Source organism: Amblyomma mixtum, chromosome 6 (genome assembly GCF_055824585.1).
Source record: "Amblyomma mixtum isolate Tamu chromosome 6, ASM5582458v1, whole genome shotgun sequence".
In the NCBI taxonomy this organism is placed as follows: domain Eukaryota; kingdom Metazoa; phylum Arthropoda; class Arachnida; order Ixodida; family Ixodidae; genus Amblyomma; species Amblyomma mixtum.
In genome coordinates, this window is record NC_143017.1 from 80980466 (window position 1) to 80992160 (window position 11695).

At 44.0% G+C, this 11695-nt stretch overlaps 2 protein-coding genes and 1 pseudogene across 3 annotated transcripts; 2 read left to right on the plus strand and 1 right to left on the minus strand.

The window, feature by feature from the left end:
* The first annotated feature begins 4480 nt into the window (after positions 1 to 4480).
* On the plus strand, positions 4481 to 6463 carry LOC149339523 (uncharacterized). 2 transcript variants are annotated; one of them, XM_089550499.1, is made up of 3 exons: positions 4481 to 4682; positions 5349 to 5504; positions 6150 to 6463. In XM_089550499.1, the coding sequence occupies exons 1-3, from the start codon at positions 4481 to 4483 to the stop codon at positions 6329 to 6331; spliced, it is 540 nt and encodes a 179-aa protein (XP_089406625.1). In that variant the 3' UTR covers positions 6332 to 6463. The 2 variants fall into 2 exon arrangements, 1 of the variants encoding a protein (XP_089406625.1); XR_016283810.1 differs by lacking the exons at positions 5349 to 5504; positions 6150 to 6463 and adding an exon at positions 4743 to 4843 and having other exon boundaries at positions 4544 to 4682.
* LOC149339524 (uncharacterized) lies at positions 6378 to 7239 on the plus strand. Its single transcript, XM_089550498.1, has one exon. It carries the CDS (start codon positions 6511 to 6513, stop codon positions 7237 to 7239), a length of 729 nt encoding a protein of 242 aa, XP_089406624.1. The 5' UTR covers positions 6378 to 6510.
* A 614-nt stretch (positions 7240 to 7853) lies between these two features.
* LOC149339525 (uncharacterized) lies at positions 7854 to 10988 on the minus strand (annotated as a pseudogene).
* Between the last annotated feature and the right edge of the window lie 707 nt (positions 10989 to 11695).

Genomic DNA, 11695 nt, shown 5'->3' on the forward strand with positions numbered 1-11695 from the left:
AAGGGAGCTCCTCGAAAGAGGAACTCCAGGAAGCATCGAAAATTATAAGATCGTGCCTCTCGCTCAAAGCATGCCACATACTGCCGCACAGGCTGGAAAGGGATGTAAAGACCAAATTTTGCGTAAAAAACACCACGTCAGCTTTCAAAGAAGCTAAGGTGCTTTTCTTCTGCGCAACAGTTTCTGCGTGTAATGCACTACTCTGTCTAAAAACGCTCCTTTATAAATGTCTAACCTGACATGCTACCATAGAGAGGTCGGAACTTGTAGGCTGCATTTACTAGTCCACACTTTTTTTTTCTTTGTGTGGTAACGTGTTAGTGAAAAAAATTCTTGAATCTGCTCAAAACAAAAATACTTTAATCAAGCAGTACGCGTAATGTTTTCTTTAATCAAGGCAAAACATTTGTGCTTGTACATTTTAAACCTTCTTAACGCGATCAGCATCTCACAGTCCAATATAAATGAAATAAAACATGCATATCACTCGGATACCACTACTCGAATAGCACTACTTTCTCTCAGATTTTTTTTCTATTCTTCGTTGTTTTTGTATTCTTAATTTCAGCTGTTTAAATTTTATGCTTTTCTATTTGCGCTCTAGTGTTGTAGTTGTTGTTTTACTGTACTTCAAGAAATGGTGTCTCCATTTCTTGTTTCTCGCTTTTCTGCACCTTTACTTTTAAGGAAAGTGTTTTCAAAGTGTTTCGTGTGTCCCCCTTATGTAATACCCTCACCGGTGTACTTTTACGATATTTCAATAAATAAATACAGAAATAAATAATCGATATTTGCGCAGTCCATGACTGACCTGAGAAGTCAGCGCTCAAAAGGTGCATTTTTAATGTAATGACTCGGTTGCTTGAAGGTAGGTTTGGTAGAGCTACTTTTCTGCGAATTAGGGCGGGCCAGGCACTAACGCGACCCTCGAATTTTATTAACGTAAAACATTTCGAGCCAAGTGGAATTGAGCCTCTTCGCTTCCGGCTCTTAGCTCCCGCCACGCGGGCCGAGCTAAAGGATTTCAGCGAGAAACGATGTGAGCCGCCAATGAAGACGAAGACGATCATTGGCGTGCTCGTCCCACCGGACGGCAAAGACAACAGAGGTGACGACGTCATCAGGCTCGTTAGAAGATTGGCCGAAGAAGATATGATGCCGCAAATCGAGGTCCCCAAGCGAAGCAACTAGCTGTTCGACGCCAGTTGGGGAACGAGAAGTATCATTTGAAAATGCTTTCATCTCAAAGCAGCCGGGAAAAATTATGATGTTTGCACCCGCTGTACGCATCACATTTTCTCATCATCGGTCCAATTTTTAACTTCGGATCGGTATTGTCGCATTGTCTTCACGCGCGGAAAATGCAAAGAATGGTTCTTTTTTCGAATATGATTCTCGAATATGAACTACTGCCGGCGCTAAAGTGTTTCCTCTACATTAAGAAAAAATGATGATTACTGGTTCTTCCTTGACGCGGAATAAGGCTAAGCACATTTGTTCATTGAGTTTAGGCAGCGTAAATCACACATCTTTCAGCAAGCAACATCGGGCGGGCAGACTTCACCGCGACAAGCGATGCAAGATAAGGACTTAGAAAGAAAAAATTGTCCGAGGTTTAACATGGCAGCACCTAGTAGACATGCGAAAGCAAAGCCAGAGGAATTTATAGCGAAGATTCATTGACGTCATCGCCCCGTCATTGCATGGTGGCACATCAGGCGATGTCAGTGGTCAGTGTCAAAAGTCAATCTGATAGGTGAAGAGAACACTTGTCCTTGGGCACGTGGTTGTTCGTCATTAGCTATGATCTTACAATGCAGGCATTTCATGGCTATACGCAGCAAGACGCATAGTGAAAGATTTTTTATCTTAATCAGAATTCAAGTGGCAACCCGCAAAGCCAGGAGAGCATATTCGTTTATGGCACTTCGGGTACCCTAAAAAGAAAAAAAGAGGCACTTTTGCTTTCCTCTTCGTAAAATCTTCTCCCATGCGGCCTGGAATTGAGCCAACGATAAAGTACTTAATAAAATATGAAATACTGAGCAAAAAAAGTGATTAAAAATCTACAGGTGATACAATTTTATAAGCGCATGTATGCAACTGTGCTCATTTGGCTTTCGCAATTTCGGCAACTGATAGAGAACATCTCAAAATTAGAGATGCTAACGAGGTTAGCTTGCGTCATATCACATTCCTTCCGAGTTTGCTACGCCAGTTATTTCAAACTTTATTTTGATTCCAGGACATTTACAGGCCACTTCCTCAATTGTGTAGCACGATACCACTTTGTGTCATTAAGCAGTTTAGCCCTTGAGCTCTTGTGGGAGCCAAGACTGAGCCCGACTGCGCCTCACGTCGAGCTGAGCGGGCCTGGCCGAGGCTGAGTAGAGGGACACTGCAGGGGGCAGTGCCTGACCCTTGCTTGAGGCGGTGGGCCTGAGCTGCGTCGGGCCAGGGGTTCGTATCTCGGGCTAAGGCAGGGCTTGATTTTGACAATTCGGGCAGATCTGGTGCGGGAGGACATTTTTTTGTATTCATAGCTGACCGGAGAGGGCTTTATATTCATGTCTCCAAGCAGTTAACTCGTGTCAGTATCACACATTCAAGCATAAAGCATAGCTGATGGTTTATGCATAAACCATAAACCATAGCATTCAAGCATAGATGATCATGAAGTTGGGTCCAAGCAGGCACGAAATGCAATTGAAGCCCTGATTAGTGCTCTTTATTGTCTTGTTTATTCCAGTAGCCGTGGCTTCCCACATTCTATCAAAAATGCGCTCTAGCGCCGTGAACAGAATTGCCTTCATGGGTGGCTATCTTTGATTCTCTTCTCTGGGGCGCCACCAAGAATGCTCCGACCAAAACGGATTCCAGGAGGTAGACTCGCATAAGCACCGGTAATAACGGCCGTTGGGAAAAAATATGCAACAGAAGGGAAAGGATTAAACTTTTAAATGGATGATTGTTGCGTGCAGATCGCGATAGCCCACAGCTGGGGCGAGAAAACTATACTGGCTAACGTCAAGTTGATATTTCTGTACATTGACCAGAACCACCTTCTGAAATTTTTGTTCCACTTCAGGGTGACAATATTCTTTCTTTGCAACTGGCTCACAATCCCTCTGCTCTATTTCTGGATCTCATACTCTGATCGGGCTAATACATTCCGTGAAAAAATTAATTCTTTCTATGAAGATTCAGTTAGCACCCACGTAGCAAGTAAAAAAGTACTCCCAGCACATGTCACTGGCGGCATTTTGTTTTTAGTATGTCCTGCCTTCGCTTGACCTAGATGTTCTGCTGTTCGTTCTACTCTCCCTTTCCCGCAGCATAAAACAATTTTCTTGCATACCGTCGAGTTAAAACTGTGAGTAATGCATCCTTAAGAACCCACAGATCGACAGTGAAGGCTTGCTACCTGCGGAGGGACGAATCAATGTTATCTGCTTCCGGGTGTAAACTTTTGCAATATTCTGGTAACCGTCGTTAGCGATCTTTCCGGAGTTGCTCCTTATTGAGGAAATTCTTTCTCTTATGAAAATATTTCGCATGATGATTTGATTTTTAAAACAGTGTAGTGAGGTTGTACTGTCAACTAGAATTCGTACCTATAAAAGCTGCCCCGAAGACGATCAGACTTAATAGGTTGGCCATGTTTCTGGAGCGCTGCAAGCAGTCGACAGGAAACGTTTCAGTATGTTCAGGTCTCTTGGAATGCCAACTGTCATTCAAAATGCAACGTCGGCTGGACAAGGCAAAAAGAAACATATAATCTTCAGTTTTATATTCAGTAACCGCGAAACGTTTAAATTTCTAAAACGATGAAATGATCATCAACACGGCTCAGCGTTAAAAGGGATGAAATAATGCTAGGAGAATGAAGGAACCAATTAAATGCTTCACTCATAAAAGAACTTCCGTGGTATAATCCACACATCAGATTCAAAACTGAATGTATATTTTTCCGTAGTGTTGATGCCCTGCATGATTCACGAAGTGATAGTTGTACGCGGGCACTGGTAAATGAATAATGTATATAATAAGGGCGAAGCATAAGAAACGCCCAATGGCGTCCATGAAAGCAGCTTTTGGGTCAACTTAGACGCCAGAGAGCATTGCGTGCAGAACTCGTAACAAAAATGCCTCCAGGCAATTTGTACTCACCCGGCCCTTATCATGGCGTACCTGATAACCCACAATAAAAGCTCTTCTTTGTCGGCAATCTTTTCGGATTCGTCGTTAATACATCTGACCACGAAGAGAAAAATACAAAACGAGTGAAACGTAAAAGAGGGACACAGTTAACATCAATCATCGCGTGATTCCTCTTCTTAATCTCACTAGCTATTAGCCCCGAGAACGAACACTGGCGCCGCTGCGATCGCCGCAGTGTGACGTCACGGCAAGGACTCCGTCAGCCTGGTTGCTGGCGTGCTGACTGTTTTCGTTCGTTTTCGCGCGCTAATTCGCAGTCATGGTGACTTACTGCTTAGTGCCGCAGTGCAAATCACGTAAAGAAGCCGGTGTTAACTTTCACTTCTACCCGAAGTCGTCAAAAATGAAGAAGGCTTGGATGATTAAATTGAAAATGGGGAAGCAACCGTCAGCGTCGGCTGTTGTGTGCAGCAAGCATTTCAAAGAGGAAGACTTTGTCTACCCTGTTTACAAGATACTAGGTAAGTCCTCTACTAAGCTTTTCCGGGCTGGTTGTCAGCGAGTCTCTTTATAATTATCAGGTTACAAGTACAGGAAGCTGGCGTCGGAAGCTATCCCATCCGTCAATCTTCCCGTGCGTCCAAGTGATGCAAACCGATCGCACCTGGGATTGACGAGGCGGCAGCGTAAGTCAGTCACATCTTCTTCTAACTGTCCTTCGCTCTATTTTTCGTCATTGAATGTTCAGGCGTTTATTTAAACCACGCGAAGTGACAGAACTTGGCTTCTGCGGTAGCCAAACGACTGAGATGGTTCAGCCGTGGCGATTCTTCTAGTCGCGTGTCATACTACTCACGAGCGAGCTGTTCTCGTGCTCAATCATAGAGAAAGATTTGATATAACATGCAAAGCGCCGTTACCTGTCTGTAAAATACGCCAGTTCTACCAGGCACCGCGTAGATAGATATTTCTCGGGATGCGGCGCGCGAGCTTTGGGGCGAGCCCCGTGGGGCCCTGCCTTGGCTGCGCGCCCGACTTGTGCTGCGCTTTAAGAGTACCCCCGAGATGTGCACCTGGTCAGCGCTATTTTCTTCTGAGAGAATGCCCGGAATGTGCTAACTAGATCTTCATTGTTGCAGTGGTGTTTATTTACGCGATTTCCCGTATCACTTTGATTAAAATTCCAGGTGACAGAGGTGCTCCCGCAAGATCGTTTCAGCTCTGCACACGCACTGACACATTGGCAACACACGAAAACGGGACCAGCAGTGAAAGTTCGACCGCCGTTACAATGGAATCTGTTGCACGATCAGACGAGGAGGTGGTACAAATGGAGTGTGACGGTAAGTTTACAATCCATCACACCCATGTGAAGATTCATGTTGCTATGGCTGAGCTTGCTGTAGGGCATATAGAAAATGCAGGAACCTCCTTTTGCTAAAAAAAGAACTGCATTGTGCTTAGCGCTATCCATGAAACAGTACTGCACGAAAATGCCTAGGCGCAAACCATTATAAATGGTCAGCTTTCGCTCCTCACCATTGGTGTTGATCAAAGCAACGCGATGCTGCCCCAAAGTAATCTTACGCCACTGACAGCTGGGATGAGTGACCGCTTGGTACAACATATAAAGTAACAGGTATTATTACCTCAGTAACTACACAAGAAAAATCTTCTCCCCACTCGCATCACCCCACCTAGCAGAAAATGACATCTGATCGAAGCTACCTCAGTTATTACTGAGAACTGCCTTCTGGCCCGAGAAAAAAAGGCACCGAAAGATGTAGCTTGTTTAAAACAAGAGCACTTTCTTTGTCCTCATCACGTTACACTCAATAAGTTCTTTGGAGTATTCAGTATTCTGCAAAAAAAAAATAGTTTTCAATACGTGTGGAAATTTAGTAACATCCCTGTACATCTGTACATGCACAGAGTATATTAGATGACACAAATTAAGTCTGCTGTGTATTTTTCTTTCAATTCTTTAGCAATTCCGACACAGAGTCTGGACCATCACGCAGCAAGTTCAGAAGGTACTGAATACTTTCGTTTTTCACATGCGGCTGGTTTTTTACATTGCTTGTATTTTTTCTTCCAGAGGTTACCGTGGAGGTGCAGAAGCTTTGCAAAGATGCTGGAATCCAAGTTAACACAACAAATGGCAGTTTAAAACGTGAACAGCTCATTACTATTTCGAAAATTTCAGATGAAAATGGCTTGCTTGTGCTCACAGGGATAGGATGCTTTGAGTTGTTTTACAACATCACGGAATTGTTCACAGAAGCACGTGTCTTGCAGACAAACCGCAGCTTCTGTATAAGTAATGATGATGCTGTCCTATTAACATTCATGAAGTTGTATCATGATCTGACTTTTTCACTGCTGGCTGTGCTGTTTCAAGTTCACCGCACAACTGCGTCTAACTTGTTCAGAGAGTCCATTGTGATCCTGGCCAGCATTTTAAAGCACGCAGTATTTTGGCCAGAAAAGGCCTGCGTGGTCAGCTGCCTCACAACTTATTTCAAGGAGTACAAGGACACTAGAATGGTGCTCGACTGTACAGAAATAGAAATTGAGCGGCCAAAAGACCTCACCTCTCGCCTGCTAACATACAGCCATTACAAACGTACCTACACTGCAAAGGTGCTGGTGAGCGGGACTCCAGGGGGTCTAATTAGCTATATAAGCCCAGCATATGGTGGGAAAGCATCGGATACATATATCACAAAACACTGCAAAGTGCTTGACAAGTGTATGCCACATGTTGACAGCGTCATGGTGGATAAAGGATTTCTCATCAGTGAACTCTGCAGAGAAAAAAATGTCAAGATGATCAGACCTCCCTTTCTTAGGGAAAAACAGCTGACAACAGAGGAGGCAAGAAAAAATCAGTCCATCGCAAGTGCTCGTGTACATGTAGAAAGAGCCATTCAAAGATTGAAACTCTTTCGTATTTTGAGAAATCAGTTCGATCTTGATCTTCTGCCATACATAGACAACATTCTCGTCGTAATTTCTGGCACAGTGAACCTATCGAAGCCTTTGTTTAAGGACAACAAGTTCCTCTTGAGGTCGTAGATGACTGAGCTTGAGTGCATGGAGTAAGCAGATGAATGTTGTATGTTTCATGTGTGTTGTAAAAGATGTATTACTATCACATCATCTTCATTTGTAACATTCAGAACAGTATGTAATCAGTAAAACCTTCAACCTCCCCCCTACCCCCCCCCCCCCCCCCCGAGTTTATTACTTCCTCAAAAAAACAGTTATATCACAGATCCACGGTTGATAGAGGGCAGGAAGATGGGACTCTTGACAACACATAACAAAGTGAACAGGAATTGAGGGGGAGCTTCAGTCCGCTAACCAATGATTTCACAAGAGGGCTTGGTTTCGGCAAGTCCCCTTATCGAAACATTGGCTAGCTGACTGATGCTTCCCCTCGACTCTTGTTCACTTTGTTTTGTGTTATATCACAGATGTATCACAATGTGTGTATAACACATGTACAATAAAAAGTGCAGAATAGCAATAAACAGCTGGAAGGCATATTACAGGTACAAAATGCTTGATTTCTACATTTATCAATTGCACATAACACTTTCTGCTAAAAAATATAAAAATAATCATCCCCAAAAGATCTTTTATAAATGCTTAGAGTAGGTGCTACATTGTAGCTACAAGCTTTGTTTTCAAGTGGCAGAATGGGAAGCCTCATCACACAGAATATGTGGGAGCACATACTCTTCGAAAAAATATGAGGACCGCTCAACCACATCCCTGAAATATTCCTCATCGAATGACACAGGTATGCACGTGTTTTCCTCATTCAAAAAGACAAATAGCTCCCTTGCTTCAGTCCTGCCAAGCCCATTTGCACTTGTATTTGGCAAAAGTACGTGCTTGCACGCTTCAACCTTTGTCATTTTTCTCGGTGTTCTCCACCACAAACCTTTCCAATGACTCTGGGCACTTCACTTCAAGCACACGCTTGGGGCAGCACTGACATTGTACTATTCCATCTGGACTTGCACCAATGTAAGGTCGTCCATCCTTGACAAAAAGTCCACACTCCCTTACAATTAATTCCGTGTGTTGCGACTGCTCCTGTTGGGCATAGCACTTTTTGGCGCTTTCTTCCATCATGCTTCCTCTGCGCATTGCTGCTTTGCAGACGTTGGTTTGCCGCATGACCTTTTTTTAGTAAAGGTCTCAGGTCATGTGGGCCCATCTTCGTCCGCAGTGTCTTCACCCTTGTGAAGACACTGTAGGCGATGGAGGCAGTAATCATGCCAGCCCTGTGGTGCCACCAGAGGCCAGATTTCGCTTGGTTTCGTGTTGACTCTTCAATCGCAGCAATATCTTCGCGGCTTCTTGCATTGCTTAAGTGTTCGAGCAGCTTTCTTAGGCCACAGTTCCCAAGGAACCTTCTTAGCTCGTGAATGGTACCCATGAGAGCGATTTCCCTAGCTTCACGCTCACAGGGGTGGGGTTGTGCATCACAGTCTGCTACAGCTGCAGAGAAAGCAGACCACACAAAATTAGAGGTCTACATCACCAGAGGTTTACTGACTCTAAAAGGCCGGACAAGAACGGCTCCAACAGAACAACATAATACAATGAGATCCATATGGACATCCTGGAAAATTGCTGGTATTTTGTGCCTAGTACCCATACCCTAATACATGGCCTTATAGTAAGGCAGACAACTATTGCTGGAAGCTCATAAGTATATAGGTATCCGTTCTGAGAGTGACAGATACCAAAGGCTAAAGCCCTGGACAACCTCACAGTTATATGTATTTAAGGGTGGCCAAGTATCTTCATAGACCACCTACTGAAACTTCAGTGACTCAATATCGCATCATGCTGGATAGCTTGGTTGTTTCCGAAATGTGTCGTCATATCTCAATCAGTACTGCAGTGTCACTACTGCATGCTCCTTGTTGAAAACATTACATGAGCTGTAGCGAACTGCAATGTAGGTAGTCGTACAAAAGAGTACCTTTCTTCCATGCAAAGGTCCCAATTCCATTCATTAGGTGAAGTTCATATTTACTTTAATCGTGTAGGAGACATTCTAGCACTGACAGTGTTGCCCATCAGCAAATATACCATGCAGTGACCTGATCAAGTAGCCTTCTTTTTCACAGCTGTTGCACAACTAACACCAATAAATTTTGATGTAGCAGAGTAACATGGGATTCACCACCATGTACATGAATGAATGCCAGCATAACGGTATTATGTACTGCAACTTTTCACTGCACGGATTCATTTCATAATAATAGGCTCGGCTGCTATGTATACTGCACTGATATGGCCAGCCAATATCTAAAATAAGCTTGTATCAATACCTGTTTCAATGGCGCTCTCCGAATGCATTTTTGCTGCAGACTGATTGCCCAAATTCTTTAGGAGCCTTTCAAGGATGTTACCGCTAGGTTCAGCAGGCTCTTTGATATTTGCCTGGGAAACAAGAAGAAATTGATGTAAAGGTCCAGGGTGAAAAATGTGCACTTGATGAAAACACACAACTTGGCGCCATTAGCCAGCTACATCTCACCATTTCTATTTCACCTCTTTGAGAGTTACCTTGAAGTGATACATAAGGAAGCAACGTTTCAGTAAATACGAGAGTACTAACTTATATTTAGAGTCAAATGCCGTGTATTTGAAGCAGTCTTATAAAACGGAGGTATGACAGCTGATATTCCCGAAACTTATCACATGGTACTTCTGACACTGGTTTTTACTATTGATAAAAAGAAAATAACGTGTGCTTGTCATCGTTTTGGGAACTGAACACAGGAATTAGAGCGCTATGAGGGCTTTTAGTGCAAAAGCATTAAGCAAACTGCTGAAAATTTCACTACTCTAACATAATGCACCAGTCAGCTGCGGCCTTCCTCTCAGGGCCACAGTCTTGCCTTCCATTCTTTGTTTTTTTACTCCAAGTTATGTTGTAAAAGCAGAATTATTCACACACCTTTCTTGCGCATGGAAGGTCAACTATAGCCCTTGGTTCATACTTCTGCTTTATTCGGTCCTTCTGCATCTTGCCCCATTTCTGTGGCTGCTCAGTCAGTGACAGTTTGTCGAATGTTCTTGCTGCATTAATATGTAGCAGACAAGCCACAATATAATTTCATTTCTAGTTCCTGTAAAATAAAATCCAGAACAGCACTTGAAGACATTCGAGTTACTTCAGTCTGAACACCTATTGTGTCAATTAAAAAAGGTGTTTAAATGCGAATGTGATAGGATCATTAACTGAGTTTATCAGCAACTTGAAGGGAAGAAACTCGTAAAGAATGTTTTGAGCATTTTCAACAGCCAAGGTGTATGAATAAAAAAAAATTACTCAGCGCAGGATGCTGTCATCTTTAGCTATTGTCACCCAGATATTAAATTTACTGCACTCCCTGCATCTACAACTTGAGCCGACAGTCAACCGGAAGGAGATCATACCCTGCCTTGCAGGAGCAGCTGGCTCGATAAACCTCGGAGTTGCACAAGGTGATCTTAATTTCGTGTGGGGCACTGTTGAGTGCGGTCGTTTGTAAAACAAACGCCAGCAAACTGACACGACCATTTTCAGCTGCTTCAACGGAGCACTCAACTACATGGCCTGCATAGAACACGTCCTCTGCTTCGATGAGGCAGCGACTGGTCTCGCACGCCTTGTCCACATAGCAGTTGATGCTGCTCAGTGGCAAGGCGACTGGAAAGAGCAACGTTTGCAAGTTAGTATATTATCCCCGAGGCAGCGTTGCGGTTACGTCGCAGCACGCAGAGGCGAAACGAATGCCGGAGAAGCTGATCATTCTACGGCAGCACCGATAAAATTTCCGGCCATCTGCTGGTGAAACACGATCATGCATGTACGTTGCAGTCAGTAAACTAGGCATAATTGTACAGCGTACATGCTTGTGATCACACTAAAAAATGCGCGCCAAGCAAGGCTAATCTTCCAGCTTTAACCAATAGCCTGCTTTCAAAACAAATCCGCGTATCAAGTGCCACCGCGCCAAACACGCTTGTTGTGATCGCTCTCAACAACAATCACGACGCTACAGCAACATCAAAGAATGTTATGTTGCGCCGTAAACCGCCCAACCGCATATCTGCCATATATCCATAACTGGAATAAACAAAAATGCGCATAGAAGAAAACAGGCATTGCTGAAGGCATAGTCATTTCCGAAGCAAGACGGCATAGCAGGAGCCCGTCGCGGCGACCGCTCGAGCGCACGTGTACTCGCCTCGATGTACTCCGTTTTTTAAGCTTTGAACGCGGCAGTGATCGTGATTCAGCGTAGTTTTGCTTACCTAAGATTCTATCACCGCTGTCTCCGTTGTCCATCAGGTCTTCAGTGACGAACAACAAAACGTAGAAGCGAATGCGAACGTACTCCTCGAGCAGTAGTATAGCTGGAGCAGTCGACACAGGCGCACGGGCGTCCTCGCCGTGACGTCACGTTCTGCTGGCCGTGAGAGGGCGCCACTCAAACTTCTCGGGGCTAATAACAGA